Source organism: Somniosus microcephalus, chromosome 27 (assembly GCF_052327205.1).
Source record: "Somniosus microcephalus isolate GS21.2 chromosome 27, FLI_Smic_1.0, whole genome shotgun sequence".
Classification (NCBI taxonomy): Eukaryota; Metazoa; Chordata; class Chondrichthyes; order Squaliformes; family Somniosidae; genus Somniosus; species Somniosus microcephalus.
The window spans coordinates 4,923,085-4,945,197 of record NC_141013.1 but is presented as its reverse complement, the minus strand read 5'-3'; the positions used below and the strand labels follow the sequence as shown (position 1 = coordinate 4,945,197).

Here is a 22,113-nt window from a genome sequence, read left to right as displayed (position 1 = left end):
AGTCTTGAAATAGACAAATATCTTAGTCTCTCAGCTGTAAGACGTTCAGGCAGATCTCCAGCGGTGTTGCTCATAGTGAGTCAGGATATACTCAGGTGCGACATCTCAAGTGTGAAGTGAGATAAGAGTGACACATCGAGTGCACACGATAGGTGAAACTTGTAATATGTTATAGATAGTATGGACATCAGTGTACACTGGACAGGCTGGGGTTGTTTTCCTTAGAGCAGAGAAGGCTGAGGGGGGACCTGATTGAGGTGTACAAAATTATGAGGGACACAGTTGGGTAGATAGAAAGGAACTTTTCCCCTTAGTAGAGGGGTCAATAATCAGGGGGCATAGATTCAAGGTAAGGGGCAGGAAGTTTAGAGGGGATTTGAGGGAAAACTTTTTCACCCAGAGGGTGGTTGGAATCTGGAACTCACTGCCTGAAAGGGTGGTAGAGGCAGGAACCCTCACAACATTCAAGAAGCATTTAGATGAGCACTTGAAACACCATAGCATACAAGGCTACGGACCAAGTGCTGGAAAATGGGATTAGAATAGACAGGGCTTGATGGCCGGCGCGGACACGATGGGCCGAAGGGCCTCTTTCTGTGCTGTATGACTTCTGTAAAACAGAGAGTTTTATTGTACAAAGTGGTACAAACTGAAATCTAGAGCAACATAAGACCGGGCGCCGTTCGTTCAAATCTGAATTGAGACTTGAGCCAGTGAAGCATTACCTTTTCTGAGCTCCTTGGTTCAGGACCGTGCAGAACAGCCCCTGGGTCAGCTGACTGTCTCACACCAGTAAACTGACTTTGAGATAGTGAGCATTTAGGAGGATGTAGCATCTGATTGCCAAAAATACACCTGTTGGACTATAGTTTTAATCAATTAACCAGTGACGGCACTCCCTGCATCAAAGGGAAAGTCTGTTCACCTGACCCGCATGCTCAGCAGCAGCCAGCTACAAGTTCTAGACACCCAAAGGAAACGTACTCCCCCCCCTCCTTCCCCTGCTAATAGCCTTCATTGTTTTAAATTTGAAGGGAAAAGGGGTTATTCTGGGGCCAGTGCGATGGTAGGTGTCAGCCGTAGCTCAGTGGGCAGCACTCTCACCTCTGTCAAGAAGGTCGTGGGTTCAAGTCCCCACTCCAGAGATTGAGCACAAAAGCTAGGCTGACACTCCAGTGCAGTACTGAGGGAGCGCCGCACTGTCGGAGGGGCAGTACTGAGGGAGCGCCGCACTGTCGGAGGGGCAGTACTGAGGGAGCGCCGCACTGTCGCAGGGGCAGTACTGAGGGAGCGCCGCACTGTTGGAGGGGCAGTACTGAGGGAGCGCCGCACTGTTGGAGGGGCAGTACTGAGGGAGCGCCGCACTGTCGGAGGGGCAGTACTGAGGGAACGCCGCACTGTCGGAGGGGCAGTGCTGAGGGAGCGCTGCACTGTCGGAGGGGCAGTACTGAGGGAACGCCGCACTGTCCGAGGGGCAGTACTGAGGGAACGCTGTACTGTCCGAGGGGCAGTACTGAGGGAGCGCCGCACTGCCGGAGGGGCAGTACTGAGGGAGCGGCACTGTCGAAGGGCCAGTACTGAGGGAGTGCTGCACTGTCGGAGATGCCGGGGGAGAAATTGGGTGGAGCCGCAAACGGGGCACCAAGCTTGCCTGGGCGCCGGATTTAGCGCAGCGTTTGGAGCAGTAGCGACCGCCGGAAATTCAGCTTGAGCGCCCCAAGAGGGACACGGGGCGAGGCTCGAGGCGCTCCGCGTCCCTCTTAGGGCGCTGAAACGGAATATCGCAGCGCAACGTGCCGCAGCGCCACACGCTGCGGCACGGCGCGCTGCGGTACTGCAGGCCTTCCTCCCATTCTTAAGGGGGAGGGGCCTGCACCAGCGCGATCAGAGATCACGAGTGCCGCCAAAGGAGCCCGGCACCGAGGAGAAGTGCCGGGCTCTCGGAAAACAGCCGGCAATGCTGTGGGGGGCGATCAGGAGGCCGGGGACGGAGCTGCTGGCAGGCGGCCGCCGGAAAAAACGGCCGCCCCGCACCTCCACCTTAATTTGCGCCACTGCCGCCACAGGAAGGCCCCGTGAACCGGGCGCCATTTGCGAACAGCGCTACAGAGGCGATCGCTGCCAAATATCACGATCTGGGCGGTAGCGGGGCGCTGCGCACACCGATGACGTCATCTGAGGCAGCGCAGCGCAACAGGTTAACGCCACCATTAGCGCCCCAGCCAAATATCGCGGGAGGCATGGCCAGTGGCGCTAAAGCCACTGAGTGCCCTCTTTAGGTGCTAACTGGTGGCGCAGCCCACCGAATTTCTAGGCCGCCATCTTTTGGATGAGACGTTAAACCGAGGCCCTGTCTGCTCTCTCAGGCGGATGTAAAAGATCCCACGGCACTATTTTGAAGAAGAGCAGGAGATTTCTCCCCGGTGTCCTGGCCAATATTTACTCTCAATTCACGTCAATAAAACAGATGATCTGGTCATTATCACATTGCTGTTTGTGGGAGCTTGCTGTGCTTAAATTGTCTGCTGCATTTCCTACATTACAACAGTGACTACACTTCAATAAGTATTTCATTGGCTGTAAAGCACTTTGGGAAGTCCTGAGGTCGTGAAAGGCGCTATAGAAATGCGAGTTCCTTCTTCCTTTGGGTCTGTGAGTGGTGATCCATCAGATATGATGCAGCAATGACGTGACTGGAGATTCCCTGTAAGAGCAAACTTTGCAAAGAGATGTTTATTGCGTATCGTGTATATGCAGAGTTAGACATTCTATTCACAGTAAACATAAACAAAAAAGCAATAAAAGGCTTGTGCCATCACCCCTGTGCTCGCTGACCTACATTGGCTCCATTTCATCCTTGTTTTCAATTCCCTCCATGGCCTCCCCCTCCCTATCTCTGTAACCTCCTCCAGCCCTACAACCCTCCGAGATCTCTGCGCTGCTCCAATTCTGGCCTCTCGCACATCCCCAATTTTCTCGCTCCACCGCTGGCGGCCGTGCCTTCAGCCGCCTGGGCCCCAAGCTTTGTAATTCCCTCCCTAAACCTCTCCGCCTCTCTCTCCTCCTTTAAGAGGCTCATTAAAACCTACCTCTTTGACCAAACTTTTGGTCACCTGTCCTAATATCTCCTTATGTGGCTCGGTGTCAAATTCTGTTTGCTAATCGCTCCTGTGAAGCGCCTTGGGACGTTCTACATTAAAGGCGCTATATAAATGCAAGTTGTTGTTGTTGTTAAGTGCAGTGTGCAGGGACACAGCCCGAGGTGGGGTTTTTTAAGCCAAGTTTCTCTGGTTGCTGGTTCCGGTGACTCGGGCTAGTTTACGTTGGGCCTTTGAAATAAAGAGTAGATTGCCTTTCAAAAGCTAGGTTTTATTAACCTTAAAAAACCAGCAAGTACATGTTGAGCACCCAGTCTCAACCAAACTGTAGAAAACTGAATTTAAGATGGCCACCACAGGTCACATGGAATCAACTAACCAATAAGTTTACAGCATATATCTCAAGGCAGGAAAACAGGCAACCAATTACAATGCTTCTTATAAAACAAGAATAATCACCACATTCACCCCTCCTTTTAAAATATACTTCAACCTAGGTAGCCTTTACAGTTTACAATTAGTTATTTATGACTAGAGCAATACATGTATAATGCCTTCAACAATTTTAAAATTTTACTATTAAATTATTAATTATTTTAAAAGTCCATTTTTAATCGGTCGACCGGATATCTTGTTCTTGTCGACCTTCTTAGCCTTGGTGGAGTTCCTTGCCCTCCCACACCAGGAGACACAGAAATATCTTCTGCAGGGAGGCTATCAATATCCCGATTATCAATGGTTTCCGGATTGGAAGTCCCATTAGAAGGTAGACTGGGAGGGTCATGAACATCCATCAGGGGCAGACTAAGAGAATTGTAAGTGTCTGCAATAGGATTGGAAATGTTCGTAGTATCTGTGACGACATCAACATTATCTGAATTATGGCTATTGTTAATGTCCTCAGGAGAGGGCTGGCCACCACAAGGAGCTAAGTCTTTAACTGAAACCGTACTTTCTTTCCCATCTTGGAATCGAATGTGAGCATATTGGGAATTTGCCTCCAATAGCTCCACCTCCTCCACTAAAGGATCATACTTTGACAGTCTAACATGGCGTCGGAGCAGCACAGGTCCCTGCATAGTAAGCCATGAAGGTACCGAATATCCCGTAGTGGATCTCCGCGGATAGTTGAAGAGCCTTTCATGGGGGGTCACATTAGTAGCCGTTGAAAGCAATGATCTAATGGAATGCAGGGCATCAGGCAGTACCATTTCCCACTGTGTATTCTTAAGGTTCCGGGATGTCAAAGCCAACATAACTGCCTTCCAGATCACCCCATTGTATCGTTCGCACTGTCCATTACCCTGGGGATTATACGGGGTAGTTCTGCTGGTAGAAATCCCCCGACTCTGGAGGTATTCCTTCAACTGGGAAGACATAAAAGAACTTCCCTGATCCGAATGGATATACGCAGGCATCCCAAAGATGACAAAAAGTTGAGTCAGACATTTAATAACTGTAGCAGCTGATACATCTGCACAAGGAAAAGCAAAAGGGAACCTTGAAAACTCATCCACAACAGTAAATATATATCGATTCTGAGTCGTTGAAGAAAGAGGCCCCTTAAAATCAACGCTCAGGCGTTCCTAGGGAGAAGTAGCCTTTATAAGATGAGCTCATTGAGGCTTAAAGAAATTTGGTTTACACCGGGCGCAGACAGAGCATGACGAAGTCATCCGCTTGACGTCTTCAACTGAAAAGGGCAAATTCTTACTGCGTACGAAGTGTATCATCCTCGTAACACCAGGATGGCACAAAGCATTATGAAGATTAATAAGTGTATCTCCGTGAAGCACAGAACAATAAGCCCTCGACAGCGCATCAGCGGCAACATTATCCTTCCCCGGACGATAGACTATATCGAAATGGTAGCATGCCAACTCGATCCTCCACCTCATTATTTTATCATTCTTAATCTTTCCAAAATGTTTGACATCAAACATGAAGGACACAGATTTTTGGTCAGTTACTAACGTAAAATATCGCCCAGATAAATAATGTCTCCATTTACGCAGTGCTTCTACTATTGCGTACGCCTCTTTCTCTATTGATGAATGTCTCTGCTCACTATTGCTCAGAGTACGTGAGAAAAAGGCCACAGGTCTTCCATTTTGGTTCAGGGTAGCCCCAATTGCAAAATCGGAAGCGTCCGTCTCAATCACAAAGGGAACCTGCTCATCAATAGAATGCACAACTGCTCCAAGGATATCCTTTTTAAGATTATCAAAACACATCCTGGCCTCCCATGATAGAGGATATGTCGTAACCCGAATAAGGGGCCGGATCTTCTGCGAGAAGTTTGCAATCCAATTAGAATAATAAGAAAACAGTCCAACAACTCGTTGCAAGGCCTTAGAATTAGTAGGGCAAGGTAAATCAATCAGTGGTCGCAGCCGTTCTGGATCTGGTTTAATCTTGTTTCCCGAGATAATATACCCCAGTAAATTTACCTCGGTGGTTGAAAAGATACACTTCTCTTTATTGAAAGTTAAGCCAACTTTTTCCGCAACTTGAAGGAATCTTTCTAGATTAAAATCGTGCTCCACCCTTGATTTGCCACACACCGTGATGTCATCTAAATATGAGAAGGTGTCAGAGAGAGAGTTATCACTTATAAAAGCATCCATTGCCCGTTGAAAACAGGCGACACCGTTAGTAACACCGAATGGTACTCGGCAAAACTGGTACAGCTTTCCGCCAGCTTCAAAGGCCGTATATGGTTTGTCCCTCTTAGCGATAGGAATCTGATGATAAGCACTCTTTAGGTCAATAGTGCTAAAAACCTTATATTGAGATACTTTATTGATAAGCTCATCAATCTTAGGCAGGGGGTACGCATCTAATTGAGTATACCTGTTAATAGTTTGAGAGTAGTCTATCAGCATTCGCTTCTTATGTCTCTCATTAGTGGTGACAACTACCTGTGCCCGCCAGGGCGAAAAACTAGGTTCAATGATTCCTTCCGATAAAAGACGTTGAACTTCAGAATTAATAAATTCTTTATCCTGACTGCTATACCTTCTTGACTTGGTAGCAATTGGCTTACAGTCCGGCATCAAATTGGAAAAAAGTGATAATGGAGAAATGAATAAAGAAGTTAATCCACAAATAGACAAAGGTGGCTTGGTTCCTCCAAAAGAAAGACTGAGGGACTCATGTAATTGAAGCACATCATGACCAATCAAAATGTCCGCACAGAGATTAGGCAGAACGGATAGGCGTATATCAGTATATGTATTACCTAGGAGAATTAATTTCACAAGGCAACAACACTGTGAGGTGAGAGTCGTCTGAGCCATACACACCTGATAGGAAACAGGCGAAATTTTCAAACGCTTCTCCCTCACAAACTGAAGACTTATAAAGCTCTCAGTACTGCCCGTATCTATAAGGGCCTTCACTTCTAACCCATTAACTTGGGCCATAACTATAGCTTTGTTTAGGCCATGGGAAAAGGCGGCAGAAACTGATGCAATAAACGCCCTATCTAAAGGCTGAATGGTCGCAGAGGAGGCAACCGATTTGCAAACACGTGCGTAATGACCTCCCTTGCCGCATTTACTACACACAGCCTCCCGGGCAGGGCACTTCAGACGGGGGTGCTGGGCGTTCCCGCAAAAATAACACTTCTGAATCCTAGAGGCAACAGCTGCCGAAGTAGAAACTGTTTCGGAATCTGGTAAACCACTCCTATTAAATCCACGTAACTCCCTTTCATCTGGAACTGCCGAAACCACGGTCGCAGGCCGATCAAAAAGAGCATAAGAATCCGAACTTCTCTGAGCCAAATCCAATGTAGAGGCTTGCTCAAAAGCACTCTTAAGATCCAAGATCTTATTTTCTAATAACCGCTGACGAATTGATCTAGACAGTAATCCATTAATAAATGCATCCCGTACCGACTCTTCCCTATGTTCTTCTGCAGACACGGCCTTATAATTACAGTTAGCACCAAGGCGCCGGAGTGCTTGTAAATAAGCATCCAAGGATTCTCCCGCCTGCTGCCTACGGGCAGATAAAAGGTGACGTGCAAATACCTCATTTTTGGGTTTAACAAAAAAAAATTCCAACGTAGCAATAGCCAATTCATAAGTTTCACAGTCCAAAATATACTTATACACATCCGGAGCAATGTAGTTGATTAGTATATCCAACTTATTTAGAGATTGCTGATCCAACACACCCAAAAAGTTTTTAAATGTACGATACCAATGTTTCCATTGATCATCCACTCCTGCAGAATTAGGGTCAGCATTAAATCGTTCCGGTCGAAAATATCGTTCCATTATAGCAAAAGGTTAATAAATTGAAATAAAGAGTAGATTGCCTTTCAAAAGCTAGGCTTTATTAACCTTAAAAAACCAGCAAGTACATGTTGAGCACCCAGTCTCAACCAAACTGTAGAAAACTGAATTTAAGATGGCCACCACAGGCCACATGGAATCAACTAACCAATAAGTTTACAGCATATATCTTTAGGCAGGAAAACAGGCAACCAATTACAATGCTTCTTATAAAACAAGAATAATCACCACAGCCTTACATCAGGTGCCTGAGACCCACCTGTCAGGAATTGGCGGCACGATACGGGAGCTGTTTGATGTAAAAAGACGACTGAGCGCTTGGTTTGTGTATAAAACAAGGCTTTAATCAACTGTTTCAAAACCATGAGCTCTAGTTACATCACTAGTTCCTGGTTACAGAAACATCCTGAGCAAGCTGGGCCCCCGCCCGAGTATTTATACTCCTTGGACGGCGCCACCAGCTGGCCGCCCAGTGTTACTTCATGAGTCATGATAAGATTCATGACATCGTTCATGGCAGATTGTGGCGCCGATGCCTCGGGTGGTATGGCGTGGCATCTTGAGAGATAGTCTTTACCCCCTGCGTCGGCAAGTGCGCTCACCTTGGCCACGAAGACCATCCTCAATGCCGGGGAGTACGCCAGGGTCGAGCAGCCCCCTCAATTAACGTAGGAAGGTAGGAACAGGAGAAGGCCATTCAGCCCCTCGAGCCTGTTCCGCCATTCAATGAGATCATGGCTGGTCTGTATCTTAACTTCATCCATCCACCTTGGTTCTGTAACCGTTAATACCCTTGCCTAACAAAAATCTATCAATCTCAATTTTAAAATTTTTCAGTTGACCCCCCAGCCTCAACAGCTTTTTGGGGGAGAGAGTTCCAGATTTCCACCACCCTTTGTGTGAAGAAGTGCTTCCTGACATCACCCCTGAACGGCCCGGCTGTAATTTTAAGGTGCTGCCCCCTTGTTCTGGACTCCCCCCACCAGAGGAAACAGCTTCTCTCTCTCACCCTATCAAATCCTTTAACCATCTTCAACACCTCAATTAGATCGCCCTTTAATCTTCCATGCTCGAGGGAATACAAGCCCAGTCTGTGCAACCAGTCCTAGAAATTTAACCCCTTTAGCCCTGGAATCATTCTCCCTCCAATTTCCCCTCCCTTTCCCATTGGGAAAGGGGCCTCCTCCAGTCGGTGCCTCCACCGTGCTTGTATGAGGATAATATTGTGTGTTGGCCTTCCTGTTCACTGATGCATTAGCCCACACGGCAGCACGCTGAAGCTCCAATACCCGGCCACATGAGTTGTTATTTAATGGAACAGTAAAAGAAAGACTTTCATTTATATAACGCCCTTCACGACTTCAGGACATCCCAAAACGCTTTACAGCCAATAAAGTACTTTTAAGTGCAGTCACTATTGTAATGTAGGAAACGCGGCAGCCAATTTGTGCACAGCAAGCTCCCACAAACAGCAATGTGATAATGAGCAGATAATCTGTTTTGAGTGATGTTGGTTGAGGGATAAATATTGGCCCCAGGACACCGGGGAGAACTCCCCCTGCTCTTCTTCGAAATAGTGCCGTGGGATCTTTTACGTCCACCTGAGAGAGCAGACGGGGCCTCGGTTTAGCGTCTCATCCGAAAGACGGCACCTCCGACAGTGCAGCACTCCCTCAGCACTGCACTGGGAGTGTCAGCCTAGATTTAGTGCTCAAGTCTCTGACGTGGGAACTCATGGAGTGTTCAGTGACATGCCCCATCTCTCATTTGCAGGCCTAAGTATGGCGGTTCCTACTGTATTGGAGAGAGGAAGAGATTCAGGATATGCAACATCAAAGCGTGTGTCTCAGATTTGCCTTCCTTTCGTCAGATACAATGCAGTCAGTTTGACACAATGCCTTACAAAGGGAAACTGTATAAGTGGATTCCTGTACTCAACAGAAGTAAGTCCATTGTTTGTTGGTAATATTTAAAGCTGCACTTAATGTTTTTCCAGGTGTTATGTCATTTGCTAATTGATTCTAAATTGGACCGCTCTTTCAAAGAGCTGGCACAGTCACGACGGGCCGAATGGCCTCCTTCTGTGCTTTAATGATTCTGAGATTCAGCTCACCCGATATCCTCCTTTTGCCAAGTACAAGGGTCAAGGGACAAGCGTACAGCACAGAAACAGGCCATTTGACCCAACTGGTCCGTGCTGTTTATGCTCCACACGAGCCTCCTCCCACCCCTCTTCATCTCACCCTATCAGCATATCCTTCTACTCCTTTCTCCCTCATGTGTTTATCTAGCTTCCCCTTAAATGAATCTATACTATTTGCCTCACCCACTCCCTGTGGCAGCGAGTTCCACATTCTCACCACGCTCTGGGTAAAGAAGTTTCTCCTGAATTCCCTATTGGATTTATTAGTGACTATCTTATATTTAAGACCCCTAGTTTTGAACTCCCCATGAGTGTAAACATCCTCTCTACATCTACCCTATCAAACCCCATCAGAATTTTAAAGACCTCTATTAGGGCACCCCTCAACCTTCTCTTTTCTCTTCATCCGTGTAAATCTTTTTTGCACCTGCTCCCTGTGCCTCTATGTCCTTTTTATAATATGGAGACCCGAACCGTGCACAGTGTGGTCTAACCAAGGTTCTATACAAGTTTAACAAAACCTTAGTTTCAAAATTCGGGCTTTCTGTCTCCAGGTTACCAAAGCCAGATCCAATGTGGTTCAACGACACTGCAGCTTGCAAGTGGAATCTGGATTAACGCTGGGATTCTGTTGGTTTAATTTTCCCCATGGTGTGTCTGTGCCCTCAGTTAATCCCTGTGAGCTACACTGCCGGCCTGTAGACGGTTACTTTTCGGAGAAGATGTTGGACGCCACGTTTGACGGGACGTCATGTTTTGAGGGAAACACCAGCCGGGACATGTGCATCAATGGAATCTGCAAGGTACAGAGTGATTTAAAACAACAGTACATTTAGCTGCGAAAATAATAACATGCAGTCGGAGGTCCCAGTAGCGTGAGTGCCGGTCTCGCGATATTGACCCTAATGGTTGCTAGGAGCACAGAAGGCCCCACAATTTATGCAAAGGCATCGAATGGAAATCGCAACACCTTTATGTGCTCCATAATCAGGTGATGCTCGCCCTTTGATCTTCTGCAGACCAGGGACATTGTTCCAGCTGATGCCAATGCTTGAATGACAGGTTCTCATCTGTTTATAAGTGAGGTTGGTTGAGGGATAAATATTGGCCAGGACACCGGGGAGAACTCCCCCTGCTCTCCTTCAAAATAGTGCCATGGGATCTTTCGCATCCACCTGAGAGAGCAGATAGGGCCTCGGTTTAATGTCTCATCCAAAAGATGGCACCTCTGACAGTGCAGCACTCCCTCAGCACTGCACTGGAGTGTCAAGTTAGATTTTTGTGCTCCAACCCCTGGAGTGGGACTTGAACCCACAACATTCTGACTCAGAGGCGAGTGTGCTACCCACTGAGTCACGGCTGACAGAACCACCTCTGATGGGTCCAGCATTCTACTACTAGAGCTATTTGGCCTTATGAATGGACGTCGAAAGTTCTGTCTCCAAGACTACAAGCCCCTCTGACAGGGAGCCCTCCATCTGCGGGCAGAAACACCAGACCAGCTGAATCATAATCTGGGGTCCTACTAGAACTAGCAGGTCCCTGAGTTGAAGTCCAATCTTTGAGTTGCTGAAGCTATTTGGGGTTTAATGCTTTTCGATTAGAGAGGTGAACAGCTCTAGTAGTGAATATGGGGATAGTAGAATTGTAATTCCCAGGGACTCTGTGCTTAAGAGGTTGAAACATCCTTTGATTTTTTTTAGAAATGTGCGGAAGAGATAACACCAGCAATTCTATGACAAAGAGCTCTTGTTAGAAACCCATTTAATAGCCGTTGTTAAACTGAAGATTGGGTCCATTCTCCAGTTACTTCATTGACACTTGCCACTCAGACGTTTACGGGTCAGATGTACAATCTAGAATCCAGACAGCTAACCGTTACTCTCTGTCGTCTCCAGCTCATTTGGGTGAGAAGGCCCTTTCATGCTGTCCTTACAGCAAATTAAGCGATACTTTGCAATAATTGCAGCAGAGATTTACAAAGTGGATCATATCAATAGCACAAAGGAAATCAAAACAGAGGATGGCTGGAGTAGCTGGACTGGAAAGCTCAGCACTGCCTTGTTATGACGGTCTTTTCAGTCGGACAAATGGCCGTATGCTCATTCCTATGGTAACGCGATACCCAGTATATCCTCACTGTAATGATCTTCTGTGCATTCTTACACACACCTTGCCGCTCACTATTGCCTAAGTTAAGGCGTCTGATCACTTTTTTTTGTAAAAGATCTGTTTGTTTTTGCACTTTCCACTGAATATGATTTGCTCAATTGCTGACTGCTTAAGCTGACCCAGGATCGAAGATTTCAGTGTCTTGGTTTTTAGACGCTCTACAAATCTTGATCTGAGCTGAAGGCTTCTTCATGAATGATTGATGTGTTTGTGAGGATTCAAATGTATTGCAGTCACCCCTAAACTAATTTGATGATATCCCTTCAGACAATTATCTAGGCAAAGATACCTTTTAAGTAAAATAATCTGGCTTACATTGCAGGTATTTGTGTATCTTTCCTATATAATTAAAACTCTTGTGTTTAGCGAATATCCGTGACACCCCAGAAATTACTGTTCGGAGTGTCTTAAGGGAAAATTAAGGCAATCATTGACCTGGAACTTAAAGTTTGCAAGCAGCTAACAGCTGCCCTCTACATGACCCTGCCAGTTTACAGGCATTTCTTCAATTAGCGGCACTTGTTAATTTGGACCATTTTCCCATGGGAGTACTTGAACGAGTTGGTTTAAAGGGACTGGTCAGCTTAGCAGCCGGAAGTCACAGCCATGCTGGTGTCACCTGTAAGCTGCGCTTTGTCCTGGCCCGGCCTGTTTCTGTTAACGCGCGGTCCCTTAAAATTTCTGTGCGTGTGCGGTGTTTGCAGTGTTAAAGCCGGTGAGCAGCCCGCGCGGGCTCCGTTCCCATTAAAGGGAACATTGGTCACCAGCCTAGCCATGAGAAATGCCAACTGGTGTGTGTGTGTAATATCTGTCCTGTATCTGGTGTGTTTAATATCTGTCCTGTATCTGGTGTGTGTGTTTAATATCTGTCCTGTATCTGGTGTGTGTAATATCTGTCCTGTATCTAGTGTGTAATATCTGTCCTGTATCTGGCGTGTTTAATATCTGTCCTGTATCTGGTGTGTGTAATATCTGTCCTGTATCTGGTGTGTGTTTAATATCTGTCCTCTATCTGGTGTGTGTAACATCTGTCCTGTATCTGGTGTGTGTAATATCTGTCCTGTATCTGGTGTGTGTAATATCTGTCCTGTATCTGGTGCGTGTGTGTAATATCTGTCCTGTATCTGGTGTGTGTAATATCTGTCCCGTATCTGGTGGGTGTTTAATATCTGTCCTGTATCTGGTGTGTGTAACATCTGTCCTGTATCTGGTGTGTGTAATATCTGTCCTGTATCTGGTGTGTGTGTTTAATATCTGTCCTGTATCTGGTGTGTGCGTTTAATATCTGTCCTGTATCTGGTGTGTGTGTAATATCTGTCCTGTATCTGGTGTGTGTGTAATATCTGTCCTGTATCTGGTGTGTATGTTTAATATCTGTCCTGTATCTGGTGTGTGTCTGTCCTGTATCTGGTATGTGTAATATCTGTCCTGTATCTGGTGTGTGTGTTTAATATCTGTCCTGTATCTGGTGTGTGTGTAATATCTGTCCTGTATCTGGTGTGTGTGTTTAATATCTTTCCTGTATCTGGTGTGTGTAACATCTGTCCTGTATCTGGTGTGTGTAATATCCGTCCTGTATCTGGTGTGTGTAATATCTGTCCTGTATCTGGTGCGTGTGTAATATCTGTCCTGTGTCTGGTGTGTGTAATATCTGTCCTGTATCTGGTGTGTGTGTAATATCTGTCCTGTATCTGGTGTGTGTGTGTAATATCTGTCCTGTATCTGGTGTGTGTAATATCTGTCCTGTATCTGGTGTGTGTGTGTAATATCTGTCCTGTATCTGGTGTGTGTAATATCTGTTCTGTATCTGGTGTGTGTAATATCTGTCCTGTATCTGGTGTGTGTAATATCTGTCCTGTATCTGGTGCGTGTGTAATATCTGTCCTGTGTCTGGTGTGTGTAATATCTGTCCTGTATCTGGTGTGTGTGTAATATCTGTCCTGTACCTGGTGTGTGTGTAATATCTGTCCTGTACCTGGTGTGTGTAATATCTGTCCTGTATCTGGTGTTTGTGTGTAATATCTGTCCTGTATCTGGTGTGTGTAATATCTGTCCTGTATCTGGTGTGTGTGTGTAATATCTGTCCTGTATCTGGTGTGTGTAATATCTGTCCTGTATCTGGTGTGTGTGTAATATCTGTCCTGTATCTGGTGTGTGTAATATCTGTCCTGCATCTGGTGTGTGTAATATCTGTCCTGTATCTGGTGTGTGTAATATCTGTCCTGCATCTGGTGTGTGTAATATCTGTCCTGTATCTGGTGTGTGTAATATCTGTCCTGTATCTGGTGTGTGTAATATCTGTCCTGTATCTGGTGTGTGTAATATCTGTCCTGTATCTGGTGTGTGTAATATCTGTCCTGTGTCTGGTGTGTGTAATATCTGTCCTGTATCTGGTGTGTGTAATATCTGTCCTGTGTCTGGTGTGTGTAATATCTGTCCTGTATCTGGTGCGTGTGTAATATCTGTCCTGTATCTGGTGTGTGTGTGTGTAATATCTGTCCTGTATCTGGTGTGTGTAATATCTGTCCTGTATCTGGTGTGTGTGTGTAATATCTGTCCTGTATCTGGTGTGTGTAATATCTGTCCTGTATCTGGTGTGTGTAATACCTGTCCTGTATCTGGTGCATGTGTAATACCTGTCCTGTGTCTGGTGTGTATGTTTAATATCTGTCCTGTATCTGGTGTGTGTCTGTCCTGTATCTGGTATGTGTAATATCTGTCCTGTATCTGGTGTGTGTGTTTAATATCTGTCCTGTATCTGGTGTGTGTGTAATATCTGTCCTGTATCTGGTGTGTGTGTTTAATATCTTTCCTGTATCTGGTGTGTGTAACACCTGTCCTGTATCTGGTGTGTGTAATATCTGTCCTGTATCTGGTGTGTGTAATATCTGTCCTGTATCTGGTGTGTGTAATATCTGTCCTGTATCTGGTGTGTGTAATATCTGTCCTGTGTCTGGTGTGTGTAATATCTGTCCTGTACCTGGTGTGTGTAATATCTGTCCTGTGTCTGGTGTGTGTAATATCTGTCCTGTATCTGGTGTGTGTGTAATATCTGTCCTGTATCTGGTGTGTGTGTGTAATATCTGTCCTGTATCTGGTGTGTGTAATATCTGTCCTGTATCTGGTGTGTGTGTGTAATATCTGTCCTGTATCTGGTGTGTGTAATATCTGTTCTGTATCTGGTGTGTGTAATATCTGTCCTGTATCTGGTGTGTGTAATATCTGTCCTGTATCTGGTGCGTGTGTAATACCTGTCCTGTGTCTGGTGTGTGTAATATCTGTCCTGTATCTGGTGTGTGTGTAATATCTGTCCTGTACCTGGTGTGTGTAATATCTGTCCTGTATCTGGTGTGTGTGTGTAATATCTGTCCTGTATCTGGTGTTTGTGTGTAATATCTGTCCTGTATCTGGTGTGTGTAATATCTGTCCTGTATCTGGTGTGTGTGCGTAATATCTGTCCTGTATCTGGTGTGTGTAATATCTGTCCTGTATCTGGTGTGTGTGTAATATCTGTCCTGTATCTGGTGTGTGTAATATCTGTCCTGTATCTGGTGTGTGTAATATCTGTCCTGTATCTGGTGTGTGTAATATCTGTCCTGTATCTGGTGTGTGTAATATCTGTCCTGTATCTGGTGTGTGTAATATCTGTCCTGGAGCTGGTGTGTGTAATATCTGTCCTGTATCTGGTGCGTGTGTAATATCTGTCCTGTGTCTGGTGTGTGTAATATCTGTCCTGTATCTGGTGTGTGTGTAATATCTGTCCTGTACCTGGTGTGTGTGTAATATCTGTCCTGTACCTGGTGTGTGTAATATCTGTCCTGTATCTGGTGTTTGTGTGTAATATCTGTCCTGTATCTAGTGTGTGTAATATCTGTCCTGTATCTGGTGTGTGTAATATCTGTCCTGTATCTGGTGTGTGTGTGTAATATCTGTCCTGTATCTGGTGTGTGTAATATCTGTCCTGTATCTGGTGTGTGTGTAATATCGGTCCTGTATCTGGTGTGTGTAATATCTGTCCTGCATCTGGTGTGTGTAATATCTGTCCTGTATCTGGTGTGTGTAATATCTGTCCTGTATCTGGTGTGTGTAATATCTGTCCTGTATCTGGTGTGTGTAATATCTGTCCTGTATCTGGTGTGTGTAATATCTGTCCTGTGTCTGGTGTGTGTAATATCTGTCCTGTATCTGGTGTGTGTAATATCTGTCCTGTGTCTGGTGTGTGTAATATCTGTCCTGTATCTGGTGCGTGTGTAATATCTGTCCTGTATCTGGTGTGTGTGTGTGTAATATCTGTCCTGTATCTGGTGTGTGTAATATCTGTCCTGTATCTGGTGTGTGTGTGTAATATCTGTCCTGTATCTGGTGTGTGTAATATCTGTCCTGTATCTGGTGTGTGTAATACCTGTCCTGTATCTGGTGCATGTGTAATACCTGTCCTGTGTCTGGTGTGTATGTTTAATATCTGTCCTGTATCTGGTGTGTGTCTGTCCTGTATCTGGTATGTGTAATATCTGTCCTGTATCTGGTGTGTGTGTTTAATATCTGTCCTGTATCTGGTGTGTGTGTAATATCTGTCCTGTATCTGGTGTGTGTGTTTAATATCTTTCCTGTATCTGGTGTGTGTAACACCTGTCCTGTATCTGGTGTGTGTAATATCTGTCCTGTATCTGGTGTGTGTAATATCTGTCCTGTATCTGGTGTGTGTAATATCTGTCCTGTATCTGGTGTGTGTAATATCTGTCCTGTGTCTGGTGTGTGTAATATCTGTCCTGTACCTGGTGTGTGTAATATCTGTCCTGTGTCTGGTGTGTGTAATATCTGTCCTGTATCTGGTGTGTGTGTAATATCTGTCCTGTATCTGGTGTGTGTGTGTAATATCTGTCCTGTATCTGGTGTGTGTAATATCTGTCCTGTATCTGGTGTGTGTGTGTAATATCTGTCCTGTATCTGGTGTGTGTAATATCTGTTCTGTATCTGGTGTGTGTAATATCTGTCCTGTATCTGGTGTGTGTAATATCTGTCCTGTATCTGGTGCGTGTGTAATACCTGTCCTGTGTCTGGTGTGTGTAATATCTGTCCTGTATCTGGTGTGTGTGTAATATCTGTCCTGTACCTGGTGTGTGTGTAATATCTGTCCTGTACCTGGTGTGTGTAATATCTGTCCTGTATCTGGTGTGTGTGTGTAATATCTGTCCTGTATCTGGTGTTTGTGTGTAATATCTGTCCTGTATCTGGTGTGTGTAATATCTGTCCTGTATCTGGTGTGTGTGCGTAATATCTGTCCTGTATCTGGTGTGTGTGTAATATCTGTCCTGTATCTGGTGTGTGTGTAATATCTGTCCTGTATCTGGTGTGTGTAATATCTGTCCTGTATCTGGTGTGTGTAATATCTGTCCTGTATCTGGTGTGTGTAATATCTGTCCTGTATCTGGTGTGTGTAATATCTGTCCTGTATCTGGTGTGTGTAATATCTGTCCTGTATCTGGTGTGTGTAATATCTGTCCTGTGTCTGGTGTGTGTAATATCTGTCCTGTATCTGGTGTGTGTAATATCTGTCCTGTGTCTGGTGTGTGTAATATCTGTCCTGTATCTGGTGCGTGTGTAATATCTGTCCTGTACCTGGTGTGTGTGTGTGTAATATCTGTCCTGTATCTGGTGTGTGTAATATCTGTCCTGTATCTGGTGTGTGTGTGTAATATCTGTCCTGTATCTGGTGTGTGTAATATCTGTCCTGTATCTGGTGTGTGTAATATCTGTCCTGTATCTGGTGCATGTGTAATATCTGTCCTGTGTCTGGTGTGTGTAATATCTGTCCTGTATCTGGTGTGTGTGTAATATCTGTCCTGTACCTGGTGTGTGTAATATCTGTCCTGTATCTGGTGTGTGTGTAATATCTGTCCTGTACCTGGTGTGTGTAATATCTGTCCTGTATCTGGTGTGTGTAATATCTGTCCTGTATCTGGTGTGTGTAATATCTGTCCTGTATCTGGTGTGTGTGTGTGTAATATCTGTCCTGTACCTGGTGTGTGTGTAATATCTGTCCTGTACCTGGTGTGTGTAATATCTGTCCTGTATCTGGTGTGTGTAATATCTGTCCTGTATCTGGTGTGTGTAATATCTGTCCTGTATCTGGTGTGTGTAATATCTGTCCTGTATCTGGTGTGTGTTCGTCACACTCTGGATGTCACACTTTGTGCCAGATATGAAACAATAGAATCATGGAATAGGACAGCACAGGAGGGGGCCATTCGGCCCATCGTGCCGGTGCCGGCTCTTTCGAAGAGCAATCCAGTCAGTCCCACTCCCCCACTCTTTCCTCATATCCCTGCAATTTTTTCCTCCTTCAAGTATTCCCATTGGGAACGGTAGCATTGCGGTTATGTTACTGGACTAGTAATCTAGAGGCTTAGACTAAGCCAGAGAAACGAGTTCACAATCCCACCACGGCAGCTGGGGAATTTAAATTCAGTCAATTAAATAAATCTGGAATAAAAAGCTAGCATCAGTAATGGTCACCATGAAACTACTGGACCGTCATGAAAAAACCCAGCTGGTTCACTAATGCCCTTTAGTGGAAGGAAATCTGCTGTCCTTACCCGGTCTGCCCTCTATGTGACTCCAGACCCACAGCAATGTGGTGGACTCTGAAATGGCCGAACAAGACACTCAGTTGTACCAAACCCACTACCAGCGGTTCAAGGCGGCGGCTCACCACCGTCTCGAGGGCAATTAGGGATGGGCAATAAATGCTGACCTTGCCAGCGACGCCCACATTTCGTGATCAAATGAATAAATAAATGTTTTTGTTATCCAACTCCCTTTTGAAGACTACCATTGAATCTGTATCCACCGCCCTATCAGGCAGCGCATTCCAAATCCTAACCACTCGCTGCGTAAAAAAGCTTTTCCTCATCTCGCCTCTGGTTCTTTTGCCAATCATCATAAATCTGTGCCCTCTGGTTACCGACCCTCCTGCCATTGGAAACAGTTTCTCCTTATTTACTCCATCAAAACCCTTCATGATTTTTTTTTTTAAATCAAGACAGACATTGAATTTTACAAGCAGTTACATCTGCCCTGCTGATTGACCCCAGCAGTTCCATGGTTACCTAGAAGTGCAAGTAGTCTTAAAGGTACAGGCCTGGTTAACAGCTGCACAACACAAGCGTGCTCGGTAACCCAAGATCACCAGTGAGCAGCACCGTAGGACAGTAGACTGTATTCGCTGCTCACGATGCGGTCTCCTCTACATTGGGGAGACCAAATGCAGATTGGGTGACCTCTTTGCGGAACACCTCTGTTCAGTCCGCAAGCGAAACCCTGAGCTTCCGATCACCTGTCACTTTAATTCTCCGCTCCACTCCCACTCTGACCTCTCCATCCTCGACCTCTTACATTGTTCCAATGAAGCTCGAGGAACAGCCCTTCATCTTTCGATTAGGCACTTTACAGCCTCCTGGACTCAACATCGAGTTCAACAATTTCAGACCATAACCTCTGCCCCTATCATTTTTTTTCTCTCTCACATGGCAGCTGTTGATCATCCTGCTGTCGCCATTTACACTTCATCTAGAGTCATCTTTTGTTTCTTAACTTGTCCCATTACCATTTCCTTTTGCCTCGCACCATCATCCCTTTTGTCTCTGAATCTCTCCTGCCTTCCATCCTATCACAGACCTTCCCTTTTGTTCTTTCCTCCCCTCCCCCCTCTCCCTGCCCCTACACTTGCTTAAAAACCTTACATCTCCAACTTTTTCCAGTTCTGACGGAGGGTCATCGACCCGAAACGTTAACTCTGTTTCTCTCTCCACGGATGCTGCCTGACCTGCTGAGTATTTCCAGCATTTTCTGTTTTTATTTCAGATTTCCAGCATCCGCAGTATTTTGCTTTTGTGACCATAGGAAATTTGCTAGTGTTGTTTGGCTTTGCCAGTGAGCTAACTGGTTAAGGAAGTGAGTGAGTGGATGACCCATACAGACCGTGAATGTATCAGCCTCGGTACCTAGTCGGAGCTGACTTCATTAACCTCAGCTGGAGCAACATTGCGGTCCCTAGGCTTAACCTAAGTGGAATTAACCGGGTGGGTTAAGGAGGGGGAGATAGCCCCAACCTCGATTGCTTTTCCCATGGGCCAACGATTCTGCCGCCAAGATAAGGGAGCCGGGTTTGTTTTTTATTTATTCGCTTATGGGATGTGGGCGTCGCTGGCAAGGCCGGTATTTATTGCCCATCCCTAGTTGCCCTTGAGAAGGTAGTGGTGAGCCGCCTTCTTGAACCGCTGCAGTCCGTGTGGTGAAGGTACTCCCACAGTGCTGTTAGGGAGGGAGTTCCAGGATTTTGACCCGGTGACGATGAAGGAACGGCCGATATATTTCCAAGTCAGGATGGTGTGTTTAGTAGTGTGAACTCGGGGAGTCAATCACTCAGTTGATTCTATCCCTTTAGAATTTAATTAAAATAGGATACTTCACCAAGAACTGTTCGATTCAGATTATAATCAGTGAGTGGCGGAAACTTGTTACAGTATCTCACTTAATCTGACTGGTGAGAAGAGTAAAATCTACACCTCACTTTTAAGTGGGTAGAAATTTATTTTTAATGGATAAAAGCATTAAAATTTAAATGAATTAAATGTAAATGACAAGACGGTGTAAGGTTTGTTATAAGAACAAATAGTTTTGGCCCAAGTTAATTAAATTTGATCATAACAGCAACAGCGAGAAGGTGAGTAGTTTTTAACTTGCCGGTATAAAACTCCAGAGACCGAGGACCCCCAGGAAAAGCGCTGACTCGGATTTTCTGTTTCAGAATGTAGGCTGCGATTATGAAATTGACTCCAATGCTCTGGAAGATCGCTGTGGAGTCTGTCAGGGGAACGGATCCACCTGTGAGACAGTGAAGAAGACATTCGATAGAAGTGAAGGACTGGGTAAGACTGTTCTGTGCTTTCGACAACAATATCCTGCATTTATATAGTGCCTTTCACCTGGTAAAATGTCCCAAGGCGTTTCACAGGAGTGTTATAAGACAAAAATTTGACACCGAGCCATCTAAGGAATTAGGGTGAGTGACCAAAAGCTTGGTCAAAGAGGTAGGTTTTAAGGAGCGTCTTAAAGTAGGAAAGAGAGGTGGAGAGGTTTAGGGAGGGAATTCCAGAGCTTAGGGCCCAGGCAGCTGAAGGCACGGCCACCAATGGTGGGGTGAAGGAAGTGAGGGATGCGCAAGAGGCCAGATTTGGAGGAGCGCAGAGATCTTGGAAGGTTGCAGGGCTGGAGGAGGTTACAGAGATAGGGAGGAGGCGAGGCCATCGAGAGATTTGAACACCAGGATGAGAATTTTTTAATTGAAGCATTCAGGGACTGGGAGTCAGTGTAGGTCAGCGAGCACAGCGGGTGAAGGGTGAACAGGACTTGGTGCGAGTAAGGATACGGGCAGCAGAGTTTTGGATGTTTGTTTTCCCAAACCATGTGACAGAATCCAGTCTCAGTATTGTGTTGCATCTCAATGACATCCATCCATCCATCTATATAAAGGCCTTGGGTCTGGCACATGACCATTACCCTTCTCAAGTTCCTGTTTAGACTACTTCCCCATAGGGAGTACCTGATCATAAAGGGGGGGATAAGGACAGTAGAGAGAAAGGATCTTGGCTCAGAAAAACAAAATGTAGAATCAGTTTGGGTGGAGCTAAGAAACTACAAGGGGCAGAAAACACTAGTGGGAGTAGTTTATAGGCCCCTGAACAGTAGTTGTAGTGTCAGGCAGAGTATAAATCAGGAAATTAAAGATGCATGTAACAGGGGTAATACAGTAATCATGGGGCACTTTAACTTTCATCTAGACTGGGCAGATTTGCAGTAATAGTGCAGAGGAAGAGTTCATGGAATGCATTCAAGATAGTTTTCTAGGTCAGTATGTCGAGGAACCTACTGGGAAATTGGCTATTTTAGATCTAGTATTGTGCAATGAGACAAGGTTAATTCATTAATAACCTTGTAGTAAAGGAGCCTCTGGGGAGCAGTGATCATAATATGATAGAATTTCATGTTGAGTTTGAGAGTGATTTAGTTAAGACCGAAATTAGGGCCCTAAATCTGAACAAAGAAAACTACATAGGCATGAGAGGTGAGTTCGCTAAGGTAGGTTGGGAAACTAGATTAAAAGATATGACAGTAGAAAAGCAATGGCAAACATTTAAAGAAATAATTCATAATTCGCAACGAATATACATTCCCTTAAGAAATAAAAACCCCACAGGAAAAATGGTCCACCCGTGGCCAACAAGAGAAATTAAAGATAGTATTAGATTAAAGGAAGAGGCTTATAATGTTGCCAAAAAGAGTAGTAAGCCTGAGGATTGGGAGGATTTTAGAATTCAGCAAAGGAGGACCATGA

The 22,113-nt window shown here is 45.3% G+C and overlaps 1 protein-coding gene across 2 annotated transcripts in view; it reads left to right on the top strand.

The window, feature by feature from the left end:
• LOC147099906 (A disintegrin and metalloproteinase with thrombospondin motifs 7-like) overlaps nt 1–22,113 on the top strand; it is a 212,358-nt gene that overhangs the window by 94,677 nt on the left and 95,568 nt on the right. For both annotated transcript variants that reach the window (XM_085968401.1, XM_085968400.1), the window contains exons 12-14: nt 9,176–9,345; nt 10,215–10,348; nt 20,527–20,647. In XM_085968401.1, the coding sequence (XP_085824527.1) occupies nt 9,176–9,345; nt 10,215–10,348; nt 20,527–20,647 (425 nt within the window). The remainder of the gene's footprint in view (nt 1–9,175; nt 9,346–10,214; nt 10,349–20,526; nt 20,648–22,113) is intronic.